Source organism: Podarcis liolepis (genome assembly GCF_965112155.1).
Source record: "Podarcis liolepis genome assembly, chromosome: 6".
Taxonomy (NCBI): Eukaryota; Metazoa; Chordata; class Lepidosauria; order Squamata; family Lacertidae; genus Podarcis; species Podarcis liolepis.
In genome coordinates, this window is record NC_139559.1 from 73,692,184 (window position 1) to 73,708,186 (window position 16,003).

Below are 16,003 nucleotides of genomic sequence, written 5' to 3' on the forward strand. Positions count from 1 at the left end.
GCTTTAAAAAAAATAATTCCCACATGCCAGTGTACCTGATTTAACTCAGGAAACTGATGAAGCAGACTGTGTCCGTTCAAAGCTTGTGCCATAATAAATTTGTGAGTCTTGAAAGACCTACGAGATCTTGGTTGCTTTTGCTGCAACGCATGAACAGGGCTGTCCCCCCCGACCTTGTTCAGCATGTGAATCTTTGTTAATGCCTTGAAATGTTCTCAGCTCATGAATTGTGCATGAATAGCTCTGTATAGTTTTGTTGTTTAACCATTATAGCACAATCTGGCTTCTCACCATTGGGACCTTGGTCTACAGCTGGCCTTGAATCCTGAACAAATGGGAGTAGCATACACTTTGTTGATTAATGCCTGCAAATACTTCTTTATGCAATTAATTTTCCTGTTCTGGGGGGATGACTAAGGAATGAAGCTCAGAGGCCTCCCTCCCAGATCTACAGGCAGAGTTATCCAATGCTGGCCAAGGGAAGACCTCCACTGTGGATCACCTCCTCCATCCAAAGACAGCATGGTCCATAGCATTCTATAGCCCTTGAGATGCCCTCCCAGAGACCATAGAGTCACACCGTTAATCTTCAGAAATGTGCATGCATTTTCTGTTACCCAGAACCAACCAGAGGACAAATTGACAATTGTAACTCTTGCGGGACACAGACGAGATACTTCTGCTTCAATGAGGAATTTCATATTTATTTTAATGATATTAGCACAATAAACTCACACAGTAGCATTGATTCTGTAATTATTTAACAAAATACATTTATAGCAATTTACAAATAGTTTTTTTGTTTTCATTTTAAAACAGTGCATAACATTTTATTAGAACACAATACTTTATATAGAATTCTCGTTTAAAAACATATCTTGTATTTTACCCAATTTATTTGTTTTTCTTAGTAAAGCACAGCCTAACAAAGAAATTGGTGCCCGTTTTAGCGAGTAAGAAAAAACTAGAAGATGCCACCTGTCAATTTATCTGATTTGTTTGAAATTAAGGTATCAGTGGAATGTAAACAAAGGTTAATTTTATAAAAGGCTCCATAAATGATATACATGCCGGAGTCAAGAGTTCCAATGTATATCTTATTGTTATTTTGTTCTTTAATGTGATTATGTTTCTGAGAAGCCAGTATTAAAAAGAGTAGCCTTTGGCACTTCCGAGTAAAAAAAGAGTATTTTCAATATTTTAAGTAAAGAATGCAATTACAATGATTCTGCAAGTGCTTTTAAAATTGTCTGCTATTAAGTAGGAAAAGTTTAGGTAGGAAAAATAGCACACTGCACTTGAAAGGATGCAGTGAATTTCAGAGACTTAAAAGCAACTTGTGATGCCTTTATCTATGGTAAACTAACTAAAACAAAGCAAACTATAAACCATTGCTCCCACTAAAGCTCACTCCACTCTACCTACTGTTGACAGAATAAGCTGCTTTCCCAGAAGGGCTATTTTTTAGTCCTTGTATTATTGCAGTTGCTTAAATTGTCATTTCCCCTTCTTAGATTATCAAGTTATTAACAACTCTGTGTTCTCTCACTATATTTCTAGGTCAGCCTTGATTGCATCCTATCTCTTCGTTTCAAGGTCTTCCCTACTTGGTGTATCTAAACTAAACTACAATCCCTCATCAAGCCAAGTGTTTGCAATATTTTTTGTAAAAAAAAGTGGGAGGGAAAGGTCAATACCAAGCAGATCTGCTTGGGTTGTTTTATAGTTTTTTAAAAAATGCTTATAAATACTGTATATGGAAAACAGTCACCCCCAACCCAGCTAGGTAGATCTGTATGCAGATTTTCTAAAAACGTTGGGATCTTTGGGTGCAAGAAAGTGCTGGATATGAAAATCTGCTGGCCGGATGCCTGCATCCAGCGATCAGGGCGGCATACTTGGTTCCTGAGCTGGATTGGGAATTTGCATGGAATGGCAACTGACACAGGGTCTGTTGAAATGGGATGTGGAGATACAACTGGATATCCACCCCAGTTCTCAGCGCGGCGCACTCATTGGCGCAAAGTGGTATGGTTAATGGTGCCTTTGAATCGAATCCAGATGAGAAATGCTAAACCCAACCTGCTCTCTGAAGTCACTGCATATGGGGCTTTTGTTTCTGCACAAGTCATTGCCTGCTAAATACTGTTGCATGGGACCGACATGGGGTTTTCGAGCCGTTATCTGAAGATAGCGCAGGAGAGCGCGTTTCGCAGGTATGAAACCTCAATTCTGTCACTGTCCGGGCAAGTGTGAAAGGCTCTCAGGTACAGATAGGTAGCCGTGTTGGTCTGCCATAGTCAAAATAAAAAAATTCCTTCCAGTAGCACCTTAAAGACCAACTAAGTTAGTTCTTGGTATGAGCTTTCGTGTGTATCTGAAGAAGTGTGCATGCACACGAAAGCTCATACCAAGAACTAACTTAGTTGGTCTTTAAGGTGCTCTCAGGTAGGAAAACTGGGAATGACCTCTGTTTTAGGACCCCAGAGACTAGCTTTCGATGGGGGCAAGGTGTGAATGCATAGCTCAGCTGTGAAACTGGGTGATCTTGGGCAAATCGATATCTCCGTCTAATTTACTTCACAGCTATGGTGAGGAGAAAATGCCACTGGGCTCCTTGTCAAGGGAAACGGCTGCAATCCTATACACAGATACCTGGAAGTAAGTCCCACTGAACCCAGTGAGGTTTGTACTTCCAAGAACACATGTATGTGATTGAATAATCAGATTAACTTTGTATCTTTATACCCACTGTATTTTTGTCTGTTATTTTATAGTACTGAGTGGGTTTTACTCAGAAAGGTGGCCTACCAATATTTTAAACAAAATAAAAAAATAGGGAGGAGGAAAATCATTAGCATCCAAAGGTTGTATCCAGTGCTAGTTTTGCTTGGAATAGACTCACTGAAAATAATGGACACAACTTTTTTAGGTCCATTATTTTCAATCAATCCACTCTGAGTAGGACTTAGTTGAGTACAACTCCAAGTATTTTGAGGCCATTGGATTCTGGATAGGTCTGCAGGTTTTCCAAATGGTAGATGCTCCTGTGACTTTCAACATTTCTAGCTGACTACTGCAAGAGGCATTCACAGAATTTGATCTTTGCGAGTTTCTGATATGAATTGATCTTATCTGTGTCTCCAGATTAATGTGGAGATTGGAATTTTGTTTCACTACAGATTTTGCACTTCTGGAATATTCTGATGCAGTTCTTGGCAAAACAGAAAGTATCAAAATACCGTATGTTTCAAAATGTGTTTTAAAATACGCTTTAACATTTGTATCTTTTCTTTTAAAAAATCATATTTTGAGAGAAATAGGTTTTAAAAGTCACATTTAAATGTGAATTTTCATATCAGATTTTTATAAAAGAAATAGCAAACTAATGCAGAAACATGGAAGGGACGGAGTGAAAAATAAAATGTCTCAGATAAAAAATAGTGTGGTTTGTCTATCCCTAGATATCTCCATTAGCTACATTCTGTATGACTTAGGGCAAAACACTTCAGTTTACAACTGCCATCATCCCTGATCATCAGCCAAGCAGGCTGCGATTGTCATCCCAATTCCAAACCAGTCAATTTTCTCCTTAGAAAATAATCTCGGCAGCATCTCATCTCCTCAGGATGAGTTCACAGCAAGGAAAGGCTTTTCAAATCCCTAACTGAAAAGTATGTTTAATGAGAATATCCACTGAATCTAATCTGTGGTACAATACAGCACTTGTGTATTAATTTGGCTGTTGCAGGCCATTCCAAATCTCAAAATAACAACAACCCCAATGAACATTCTAGGAGTAGCTTAATGGGCATTATGTGCCAAGCCAAACAAGTGATGGAACAACGTCTTGGAGTGAGCTCAAATACGTTTTTCATCAGCAGTTTCCCACAAATTACAGGGTTAGCCCATCCATTGGACTGGGACTTCTGTCTATGGTATTATGCCCAGAAAGATTACCAGATGTCTCATTCCCTGACACTACCCTCATCAGGTTTGCCTTATGGGATCTTAAATAACTCAGAGGAAGGCTAAACTGCCACAGTGGTGCAGGGATACAGGATAAAATACTGTACCTGCTTAAGGTCGCCCTACTTTGAGTCTTTACGATGGCAAAAACCCATCTGGGATAGGACCTCGCAACTTAAACACCCAGTAATTTCACTGATGCTGTTTCAGGTCAACCCCATGACGGTTTTACTAGCTAAAAGGAGGTTAAGGTAAGCACATTAGGATTGCTTGGCATTCTTAATTAAGTTCAGGTCATCTCCGAAGGCAGAGAATGTGGCTCAGGTTCTGGAGGAGGGTACAAACAGGCCCAAATCTTGTCTAGGAGGCCCCGATACCTATGGCCAATCCAGCTAATTGATTCGGAAGCCTGAATTATAATTCCCCCCCCCCCATCTTTACAACATAGTAGCAATTATCAGAGTGAAACACTAGATAGTCAATAATGAATAAAAATTAGGAAAGATAAGCAATGAGACAAATCGAGAAACTGTTAAAAATGAAGTGTTAATCAGTGCTCTAAGAGATCCCTGTTTGTTTGTTTTTTTAAAAAATCCCATGCTATTTCAACTAGTCCCAGATTAGCTCACTGAGAAGTGACCTCTTTGTAGCACCTGAAACTAAACAATTGGAAAGAAACAGAAAAATTAACCAGAAGAGAAAATGTTTCCATTTTCATGGAGTATCATTCACATTGTTTTTTTGTTTTTGTTCCAGTAAACATTTCAAAGAACTACACAAAACCTTTGCAATCTTTTAATGTGAAATACCCACTATAACAAAGCTGTCAATATTTTTCTACTCTAAATGAATGCAGCCAGCATCATATTTTCAGCAATATCACTTGGAAAGGAATTACACATCAAAACGTCATGTGTCTGTAGCAATGAACAGGTATGTAAGTTTACTAAAAAAGTAAAAGTAAAAGTAAAGTTAGAATCAGCACCGACTTGTATTAAATTTTGGTGCAAAACCCGCAAAGGTGAAGTACAACATTGATAGTACACCTTTTGCCCATTGTCCTTAGACATATATAAATCAAAAAGTTGGCACATTCAGGAAATAAGGTGTCTGTATTTAAGATTGCTGTCTTTGTTGACATTGTTCCCATTGGAAAAACATTTTGAGTCTGGGGGGAAAGAAAAACCTGTTAGGAAACATCCCGTTCGATAGGTTCTTGCATTTGTGCTTCCCCCTCCCCCTCCACTGCAACATGAAACCCACAAATTCATGCACAATCACTACACATCAGCAACATCCAAAAATGGTCAGGCTGATGGTCGATATTTTGGCACATCAAGAATATTTCGGCATCAGCTCAAAAGTAGAGAGAGCACAAAGCTAGTACCAAACGGTGTCGATTGTCAGTGGCATGGCTGGGCGGATGCACCGAGCCTCATTCTTTGTAAGCTCTTGTGGGGGATGTTCCCTTGTAGAAGATGTTCCTGGTATTCTCCGGGCTGCTTCCTCTTTCAGGAATCAAAATGATATTACCTTTCCTCCGAAGCGTAGAATCACGGCTGGAGGAAACAGACAGGGTCTCTGAGCCAATCTCGCTGCCTTCCACTGGTGTGACCCTGATCGTCGTCATCCCGTGATGGTGGTGCTCACTGTTGTCGATGTTACTTCTTTTTCTGTCCCCGGATCCATAACTGTCTTTCAAAGATTCGCAGCTCTCCGAGTCTCTGTTGAGATCATTGAGCTCGTACGTCTGGCGAAGGCTTCCTTTCTCGGGAGCTTTCCATTTCCAGGAACCGCTTCCTTCGCCTTCCGACGGCATCTGAATGATGGGCCTGTTGTTTTCGGGGTGGGCTTCGACTCGCACGATGCTGCTCGGCTCGTGATCCGTCAAGGTTTTGTATCGGATGGAGCCCGTGCAGGTGACCGTGCTGCCGTCGGAGCTCTTTGGGCTGCCCTGAAGGACGCCTTGCTGCTTTGACATGGCGATGACCTGCATGATCCTTGGCTGGCTGTTGCTTCTGCACCCGACAGTCTTCTCGGCGGCTTTCAACCACTTAGCTCGGGCGGAGCTCGTTTTGGGAGACGTGTTCACATTCTCCTGCGTCTCTTCGGGGATGTGGACAAGCTGTGAAGAACCCGGACGGGACTGAATAGAAACTCTTGGCCCACCAGAAAGGCCAACGCTATTGCAGCCTGGCATGCTGCCGGGCTGGATTTTCAGGTACTGACTGGGAGGCCCATGGTGATCGCCATTAACGCCAACCCTGGATGGCTCAGAGCTAGACCTCATCTCAATTGCTCGAGGTGGCGACTGCCCAGAATCCGTCTCTATCACCTGCAGGGACAACTTCCGGCTTTCATTCTTGTTCTTCCACTGGGACAGAAGCTGTTTGGAGCGGGCAGAATCCATAGATGCATGGATGGTTGCGTTCCGACGAGCTGACTCTTCCATCGCAGGCGTGTTGGCTCTCGGCAGTGTGTTGCTGAAAGTCACCATGTTCTCCTTCCCCATTGGACTTCGCGGCGTTATAATTTCTACGTCAGCATTTGCCCTTTTGAGGTTGGTCAGGGAGCCAGTGTCCCTGTGGTTCCTGTTTAACATACTCTCGGCATGGTGAGGGGGGATGACGTCATTGCCGCTTCCGTTTTTCCCTGGTAAAATTCGACTGGGATCTTGGCTCAGGTCAGTCAAAGACCTTAACGGTTCTCTGTGCGGGTTCTGGTTGAACATATTGTCTTCACTCGGCAGGAAGTTCCCCACAGCATACAGGCCCTGGCGTTGGGAGAAGAAAACACAGGATCCCATTATGAAAAATAAATATTTGAATGTTATTGACATTCAGTGATTGTGTGTGCAGAAGCTAGAATGAGAATCCACTTTATGAAGTCTTGGTTCTAATATGTCTCGAGAGACCAACACAGACAGGCCAGCAAATTGCAGGACATTTCTGGAAATGTCGCCTTGACATATTTTAATATCTTGGGCATGCCCAGTGGGATTCTGTTCCCCGCCCTGCTCCAAACAACAGGCCTTCACCAATTGTTTTGAAACATCCCATAATTTAAATTTCAAAAGTTGCTTGCCAGATGGGCTACTTCTGGGCAAGAAACATCAGCCTTTCAAAGCCCTTGCTGGGTGCTTGGGTTAAGCCAAACCGTCCTCTGGATCTCGACCACTGTGGGAAGCATCCACTGATGTTTCAACAGAGCTTACCTCCAAATCAAAAACCATTTTGAGTGCATCATTTACTAAACAATGTGGCTTGAAATGAAGAAGAATGGAAATAAAAGCAATAACCTACTAGAAATGCTATCATTTACCATTTAAGTTTGTGATAAGGTGATGATTTCTCATCATAATTCACCAGTAAATGAGTTAGGACAAAAAACAATCCGAGGCAAGTTATCAACGTTGCTGAACATAAATTTCAAAGAATTCTCAAAAGATTATTTTTCTTAATGTGAATACTGCTGTTTCATATTCATTTTCAGCTTTGGGATAACTCCTGTCCCTCACACTCAATTTTACAGTCACACCAGCCTGATTTACCGATCGTGGCCTCAACCTGATTAGTTTTCTGCTCAAAGGTTATGCCCTTTCTGTTGCTTAATAGCCATGTAATGCAATATCTTGGCGAGAGACAAATTCATCAGTTTCAAATCAATTTGTGCAGAACCTCAGCAGGAGCTTGAGCTTCACTCTATTTACACATTCAGTGGTCCATTAAAAAGAAAATGCATTGCACTCTCTAAGGACAAAAACAAGTCTCAAGTTTGAAGAACGCCAAGTTCATCATACGTGTACTCCAAATGGGCTTTATAAATGATATAAGGCTGCTACAGCTGGCCTTATCCATTTTAATGGTATCAGTGTTCAGGCACTTGTCTCAATGCGTGCTGGGTGGTGATTTTAGGCTGACTTTCCCCAACTTGGTGCCTTCATACCGCCTCTCCTGGTATGCCTTAAGGTCCACAAATAACAACACTTTGGAGGTCCCGAGCCTCAAGGAGGTTAGATTGGTTTCAACTTAGTTTCAACTAAGAAGAAGAAGAAGAAGAAGAAGAAGAAGAAGAAGAAGAAGAGGAGAAAGAGGAGTTTGGATTTGATATCCCACTTTATCACTACCCTAAGGAGTCTCAAAGCAGCTAACTATCTCCTTTTCCCTCCCTCCCCCACAACAAACACTCTGTGAGGTGAGTGGGGCTGAGAGACTTCAGAGAAGTGTGACTAGTCCAAGGTCACCCAGCAACTGCATGTAGAGGAGCAGAGACGCGAACCCAGTTCACTAAATTATGAGTCCACCGCCCTTAACCACTACACCACACTAGCAAGGGTGACATGACTGGGCTTCTAAGGCTTAGAGCACAATGCCCCACAGCTGCAAAAAAGAGTGCTGTTGGTCAAGGGAGCCATGGACTCAAAAAGGTTGGAAACCTCCATTCTACAGTATCGCGCAGAACAGAATCTATTACAAATAAAAGTGAAACAAAATATTTCTTATTTGTAGGGCATTTAGCTACCCAAACGCAGGCATCTCTGCACAATTCCAGTCTACTTACCAAATACAGGGCAATTCCACCTCCAATTAAAAAGCCACAGTAAACATCAACTGGGTGGTTTTTGTACTGGGTGATGCGAGTCAGTCCACATATAATCCCACAGATGATAAATGCAAATACTAGGAGCGGTTTCAGAAGTTTAGTGGAGTCGGTTAACGTGGAATTGAAGTACATCTTTAAAACAAAACAAAACATTAAAAAAAGCAATTTAGTTAAATCTCCCAGGTGGGATGGTTTGCTTTCTTGTTTCCTTAATGAGCTAGTAATGTGCCTCTCCTTAAGCCTGAAAGGTCCATAGCTTCTCATCCTGAGCTTTCGCTTTGAACTCCATGGGCATCAGAACATGGAAAGTTTGTAGAAATTAACACAAACTTCTCAACTCTTTTCAGTTTCATTCATTTGATGCCGAGGTTAGAGGCATCTGATCTGCATTAATGTGAATTGGTGGCATTTTAAGAAGTACTTGACTTATTCTGAAATAAAAAAAAAACCAATTTCATAAAATTTTACCCTCTAATTTCAGCCCTGATTTCCGCTTTTTTTCTATTTCAGGCCTCCCTAAATAAATAAATGGGGGAGCAGAGAAAAAGTTTTTTTCTGCTTCTTTTGTGGGGGGACGCTTGGCATCTGCAGTCTCAACCTTCCTGCTTTAAACAAGACATGAAATGACATTCAGACTTTACCCTTTTGTACACGTTATTGCAAAGAGGCTTAATTACTCACCGAAACGTACACAGCTGCAAATGCTGCCAGGGTGGCGTGTTGCGAAGGGAATGACTTTCTGCAAAGGAAGGACACCCAAATTAAATTTCTCACTTAAAAATACATTCCGCAAGGGCTGATTTAAAAATAACCAAAGCACTGGGTGGTCCAGTATTGTAATCATATTTAACTTACAAGCTGTAATATCATCACGCTATAGGGCTTTAAAAAAAAATCCCATTCAGTGTACTGGAGAGAATGTGGAATTTAGGCACCATTAACAGAGTAAACTTCTGGTCTCAAATAATGTGGGTTTTGATTTACGTATTGCAATGGACAGATTCTACAATTACACAGAAGAATCTGTAATGCGCAACAATCTAGGAAAAAAAGGTTGAGTAATTATCGCCATTGGGTTGCATCCAAATAAATTCTGCTCAGAATAGACTTCTTGAATTAATGGACTTAATTCAGGATTAATGGACTTAATTCAGGTAGGCATCTGGGTTGGTCTGACGCAGTCAAAATATATAAAAAAATGTCCAGCAGCACCTTAAGAGACCAACTAAATTTGTTCTGGGTATAAGCTTTCGTGTGCATGCATCTGAAGTACAGTGGTGCCTCGCAAGACGAAAAGAATCCGTTCTGTGATTCTCTTCGTCTAGCGGTACTCTTTCATCTAGCGAGTTTTCCGTCTTGCGAGGCATTCGTCTTGCAGGGCACCACTGTATCTGAAGAAGTGTGCATGCACACGAAAGCTCATACCCAGAACAAACTTATTAGGTCCCTAAGGTGCTACTGGAAAAAAATTTATATATATATATATATATATATATATATATATATATATATATAATCAGCTATCTATCTATCTATCTATCTATCTATCTATCTATCTATCTATAGTTATAGATATATAATGGATTTAAGTTAGGCATCCCCATTACTTCAAATGGACCTACTCTGAGTATGACTAATGTTGGGTGAAATCCATTAATTTCAACAGTGGAGAGATCTCTCTCCCCACTTAAGGCCAGGCTCATACATACATGTGTATCACTTGATTTCTCTATCCTTCATTGCTCCGTATGGGATGATTTGCAGCTAAATTGAGAAGCATGATGTGAATGAAAATGAATGTCTTGTCTGTCGGAGCTGTAATGGCCCTTTCACACATGCAAGGCATCACTTGATCTTTATCATGTGATCAGAACCGCATAATTAAATGATATTGATGCTTATCATTTGAACATAGATATAGGCAGATCTGCCGATTTCAGCTTCTTTCGCTATTTCAGTTTTCCAGTCTTAAGTTCAATTCTCCACATTTGCACATCTATTTGCATATATATATATGTGTGTGTGTGTGTATGCAATTTTCCCCAATAGTCTCATTTTGCAAAACATTTTTTCATCAAAGAGCACATTTTTGTATATTTTCACAAATGCATACATTTTTATGTGCATTTTGCACTAAATGTTCAGGAGCACAGAACTGTTTTGGGTGATAAAACAACTGCAAAGTGAGGCAGGAAAATTTTAGGGAGCAAGTGGCTGGGAATGATGCTTAACATCACTTTTTTTTTGAACTTTTGTCTCTTGAAGCCACGTTTTAACACCTGCTTCCTCTTAAAAGAATGCAAAAAAAAAAAAAAGGAAGGGGGGAAAAAGGCAATTGTTATAAAGATCCCCCGCCATGGGCAGGTTTTAAGAACTTCTGCCAAAAAAATGTACAACAACTCTGTAAAGAAAAATGGTACTACTATGATTGGTAGAAAAGCGGCAGAGTGGAAAAGCGGCAGAATTTGTACTGACTTTTTGCACTTGGGGAATATAAATAGATGGCAACACATGGTATGTGATGTGTCCAGGGGAGGCACTATAGGTGAAATATACTCAGAGTCGAGAGTGGATTTCATGCTCTTTATTCAGCTCATAGTGGTGAGGAGGAATGGAAGTTCCCTCAGAATGTCCGCTTTATATACATTATTTACCCAATGGGCCCCACGTGATTGGCTAATTCCGGGATTCTCCTGTAGGCTAATCAGGTTGCGGGTTCACTTCCACCTGGAGCTGGATTGGGTGGCTCCTGCGGACCAATCAGACTGCTGCATTTTGGATCCTATTCAACTCAGCACATAACATTAGGCAAAACAGGAAGTGCTGGCTTGCCCTGCTGCTGCCACTAGCATACCTGCCGCCGCCACTGCTGACTCTGCTGCCGCAGTGCACTCTGCCGCATCCGCTGTTGGAGGAGCGCTGCTGTCATCCATTTCAGGCAAGGTCGTGCCAAAATGGATACAATCTTTCCCAAAATCAGTGCTGGAAGTGGCAGGGCAGGAGGGATGTGTTTAGGAGTGCCAATGTGTGGGCTTCCGCTGCCTGAGGCAGCAGCCTCACCCTGCCTAATGCCTGGGCCAGCTTTGTATGCCAAAGTGATGGGAAGTCACTGTTAAGCACATGAGGAAGTAAGGCAAGGCAATGGCCTATCTAGTCCAGCACCCTGTTCTCACAGTGGCCAATCAGAAACCCACATGGACGCAAGAACACTCTTCCCTGCACTGGTTCCCTGCGTTATTGGGGAGGCTCTGGGGAGTGAAGAGGTCAAGCCACATATTTGGTGCTAGCCTTTCTGTGTTTGTCTTCTCTGAATAATTCATGCAATCCCTGCCCCAAATTTCAGTCCTCTCCTACGAATGTGTGTTGTAACTCACTCTACGTGGGGCTGCCCTTGAGACTGACCCAGAAACTCCAGCGGGTGCAGAATGCTGCGGCGAGACTCCTTACGGGGTCCTCGCCACGGGATCACATTCACCCGGTGCTATACCAGCTGCACTGGCTTCCAGTGGAGTACAGGATCAGGTTTAAGGTTTTAACCTTTAAAGCCCTATACGGCCTAGGACCCTCGTACCTATGGGACCGCCTCTCCTGGTATGTCCCACGGAGGACCTTACGGTCTTCAAATAAAAACATCTTGGAGATCCTGGGCCACAGGATGCTTAGGCAGGCCTCAACCAGAGCCAGGGCTTTTTTGGCCATGGCCCAGATCTGGTGGAACGCTCTGTCACAAGAGACTAGGGCCCTGCGGGACTTGACATCTTTCCGCAGGGCCTGCAAGTCAGAGCTGTTCCACCAGGCCTTTGGCCAAGGCACAGTCTGACCCCCTCTCTCCTTCTGTAATCTTCATAGAACTCTAGCCTAATGGTTGCCATTAATTTGATTCTGAAGTGATTTTAGAATGTATTTCAATTAATTGACTGTGATTTTATGTAAACTGTGCTATTTTTACTGTTATTAGCCGCTCTGAGCCCGGCTTTGGCTGGGGAGGGTGGGATACAAATAAATTATTATTATTATTAGTCATTATGTTTTTATGGGGCCTTCTTCCCCCTTGAAGCCAGTTTCTAATAAACAATGCAGGGAGGTACCCACATCTCCTTTGCAAATCCCAGATGGCACAACTCTCTCAAATAACTACAATGTGTGCAACCACTGGCAGCTCTAGATGTTAATCAGGGATCGTGAAGGAAATAACGAAGTAGCCATATCTCGTTTCTTGGTCACTGTGATGCTAGCTTTGGTTGGAGGAGCAGATCTTGCTCCTCCCCCCTGCCATCTTGCCACCTGTGCCATATGGCTTCATGAGAGCCAAAGAAAACAGACTCTGCTGTTATCTGCAAAGCTCCCCCCTTCATCTTGCTCTTCTCCCCTTGAATGCTGCTTCTTGGCTATATTAATGCATAATGGAGTTGGGTATGATATATCTAAATCATGAGAATGAAATTCATGTAAGCATGCCCAGGTCTTAGAAAAGCTTTCAGATATTATCAGAAAATTTTGGTCCACAGTTATGGATGAAAACAGATGGCAGCACATTTTTGACTGGGTTGTAGTAAGTGGCCTTAAACTGAGCCAGAACATTAATCCATCTAGCTCAGGATTGTTTACCTACACTGGCTCTCCAGAGTTTCAGGCATGGATCTCTTGCAGCCCTCCCTGGAGATGATGGGGATTGAATTTAGGACCTTCTGCATGCAAGACAGATGTTCTACCACTGAGCTACAACCCCCCCCCAAAAAACCCCAAGACATAATAAACAATGAAAGATCATATTTCCCCCCTCCCCCATCTTTTTGTGTCTAACCTTCCATCGTTGATGATGATGGGATCGGTTCCTGAGCAAATATCCTCCACGATGTAAGAATTTTCTGAGCAGGATACGTTGAGTGATGTATAGTTAGGCTTGCATACAGTCAGGAAATATGGCGTTTGATACCCAGTTGACAGCTGTATGATGTCAGTGATGAGAGCTGTGGCACAAAGGCCAAAGACATGGACACCTAGAAGTGAAGCGGGAGAAGCCTTAACATCTTTGGCCAAATAGATACAGCACTTCATCCTAGGTCAAGGGATGGCAAACTGGTGGCCTGTGGCCCAAATCTGGCTCCATCGAACAATTTCATTTGGTTATCGTATTTTAATCAATATGTGTTTTCACAGAGAGCAACGTGTCATGGCTTAAAGCTAAACCTCTCTTTAGATTTAGTATATAACAGCTCAGCTATATCTTCACATGCACACTCCACAATTGTAAAGTTCTCATAGTTAAATGATGCTTCATCATTAAGACTTGCTTCCCAGTTGGAGTTTGCTTGTGTAATAAAACATGCTTCTAGCCTTGGGATCATAATCTGGATAATAGAGTGCTTTGCCTCCCTTGGAATCAATAGAACAATGCCCAATTAACAGTGAAAAATGGATAAGGTCATTGGTGCAGTTAGGTAATTCTGTAATCAGGATTTAATGGTTTTAAGGGAGCCTCCCTTCTTTAGAGAGTGGCCTGGTTCACACCATGGTTGTTTAAGGCATGGTTTGTTTAACAAACCATGGGCTAGCCACAAGTTGTACCACAGATGACCCAACAAGCCGTGGCTTGTTTCTCCAAAGTCTGGTTTGTTTTCCCATGACTCTTGATTAACACCTTTGTAGTCAGGTGAGTGCCATACAAACCATGAGCAAGGAAAGTTGCTGGATTCACATGTAACACCAAGCCATAATGAAAATAAGATAATATCACCAAGACAACTATCTGTAAACAAACAATAAACATCCATAAAAATGGCAAAAGTAGTTTCCTTCCCAAATATGTTTTATCTTAAACAACAGGAGACACAGTAAAGAAAGAGTTCACTTGTCATATATCAGTGGCTCAGTGCTCATTTCTTCTCTTTCCAAAATAGATTTTATTTCGAGCAATTGCAAACACAGTAATAAAGAATCCACTTCTGATATAACAGTGGTTCAGTGCTTGGACATCATTCCAGTAATCAGACGTTTTGTTGCCAAAGAGCTTAGTCACCAAGCTTTGTCCCCATCTGCATGTTTCCATTGGGAGGAGCATAGAAAGGGGAGAGTGTCTTTCAATTTGTTAAACCTAAAGGAGGCTGATGACTAAACTCTTTAGCGACAAAACGTCCGAGAATGACGTCCGAGCACTCAACCACTGGTATATCACAAGTGGACTCTTTATTTACAGCATTTGCAATTGTTTAATATAAAACCTATTTAGGAAAGAAACTACTTTTGCCATTTTTATGGACATTTATTGTTTGTTTACAGATAGTTGCCTTGGTGGTATTATCTTCTGTCGATTGCAGTAGTCATTGTATCACCACCCTGTTCATTGTTTTATTATAATGAAAACAAAGCAAGGTTCTTAAGTCAACAAAAAGCATGGCTTCAGACTGTGGTTTGTTGGTGGGAAGCAAACCACAGCACAGCTGCTGAGTGGGGTTCACATATAAAGCTAAGCTACAGTTCAATAAACCATGGTTTAGTGCAGTATGCAAACCAGGATGGCATGTGTAGTATTTCACTTACTTCGAAATGTGATTAGCAAGATCTGCTGCTCAGTCTGGACTTCTCCCCAAAGTTCTGGCCTTGTAGCTCAACTAATTCTAAACATGTAATTTAGTTGCAAGCTGCAATGATTTTAACAAGACTTGCTTCCACCAAGTATTAATTATACTTTCTATTTGTTGTTTTTGAATGTATTCTATTTTTATTGGTAATAAAGGTCATATACCCAGGATAGCATGATTGATGTATCATAATTAGTTGGGTTTTTTTAAATAAAAAAAGGATATTTACATCTCTTCAACCATCTTACAGCAGGATACACGGTGCTCCCCCCCTTTCTCCACAACAACCCTGTGAGGAGGGTAAGGTTGAGAGATGATGTTTGTCATCAGATGAGCTTCTTGGCTGAGTGGGGATTTGAACCTGGAGCTCTACATGTCTAGTTCTATACTCTTGTTGTTACACCACTTAAGCAGCAATGGGATGAGCTGTGCTGAGAAAAGTGGGTGGGAACTTTGTAAATGGACTGTGCAATGGTTCAATATTATAATGAAAAGGAACACATTATGAACTGTGGAAAATGGATACTGAGCACTTTGTGGTGTGAAGCTAAGAAATTGCTCAATGTGTGTGGCCCCTCCCCCAATGATTTTAGCTGTAGACTTTCATTCTTTATTTCAAACAGAGCCATGCCAAATTAATATCACTGGCAGCTGTGTATTTATTTCTCATTTTCTCTTGTAGAAGGGGTTCTATAATAAGTCTTCTTTTTTTACAATCAAAATGTTTACTTTTCCTTATGATGTGTTGTATTTACTGTCCATCAAGCAACCTCCTGATTTATTTATTTTTAGGCTAACATTTCCAGATGTCAGGGCCAATTCAGATATCCTTCCTAGACTGTACTATTTTA

At 41.6% G+C, this 16,003-nt stretch overlaps 1 protein-coding gene and 1 long non-coding RNA gene across 2 annotated transcripts in view; one reads left to right on the forward strand and one right to left on the reverse strand.

Moving 5' to 3' along the window:
* Positions 1-680: 680 nt before the first annotated feature.
* Positions 681-4,548, forward strand: LOC310710367. The gene is made up of 2 exons (XR_014527979.1): positions 681-2,267; positions 2,449-4,548. It is a non-coding gene; the product is annotated as an uncharacterized lncRNA (long non-coding RNA).
* A 374-nt stretch (positions 4,549-4,922) lies between these two features.
* PLPPR4 (phospholipid phosphatase related 4) overlaps positions 4,923-16,003 on the reverse strand; it is a 43,122-nt gene continuing 32,041 nt past the window's right edge. Inside the window, exons 4-7 of the mRNA XM_083511041.1 lie at positions 13,376-13,571; positions 9,253-9,310; positions 8,530-8,703; positions 4,923-6,742 (exon numbers count right to left, since the gene is read on the reverse strand). Of these exons, the coding sequence (XP_083367167.1) occupies positions 5,405-6,742; positions 8,530-8,703; positions 9,253-9,310; positions 13,376-13,571 (1,766 nt within the window). The 3' untranslated portion in view covers positions 4,923-5,404. The remainder of the gene's footprint in view (positions 6,743-8,529; positions 8,704-9,252; positions 9,311-13,375; positions 13,572-16,003) is intronic.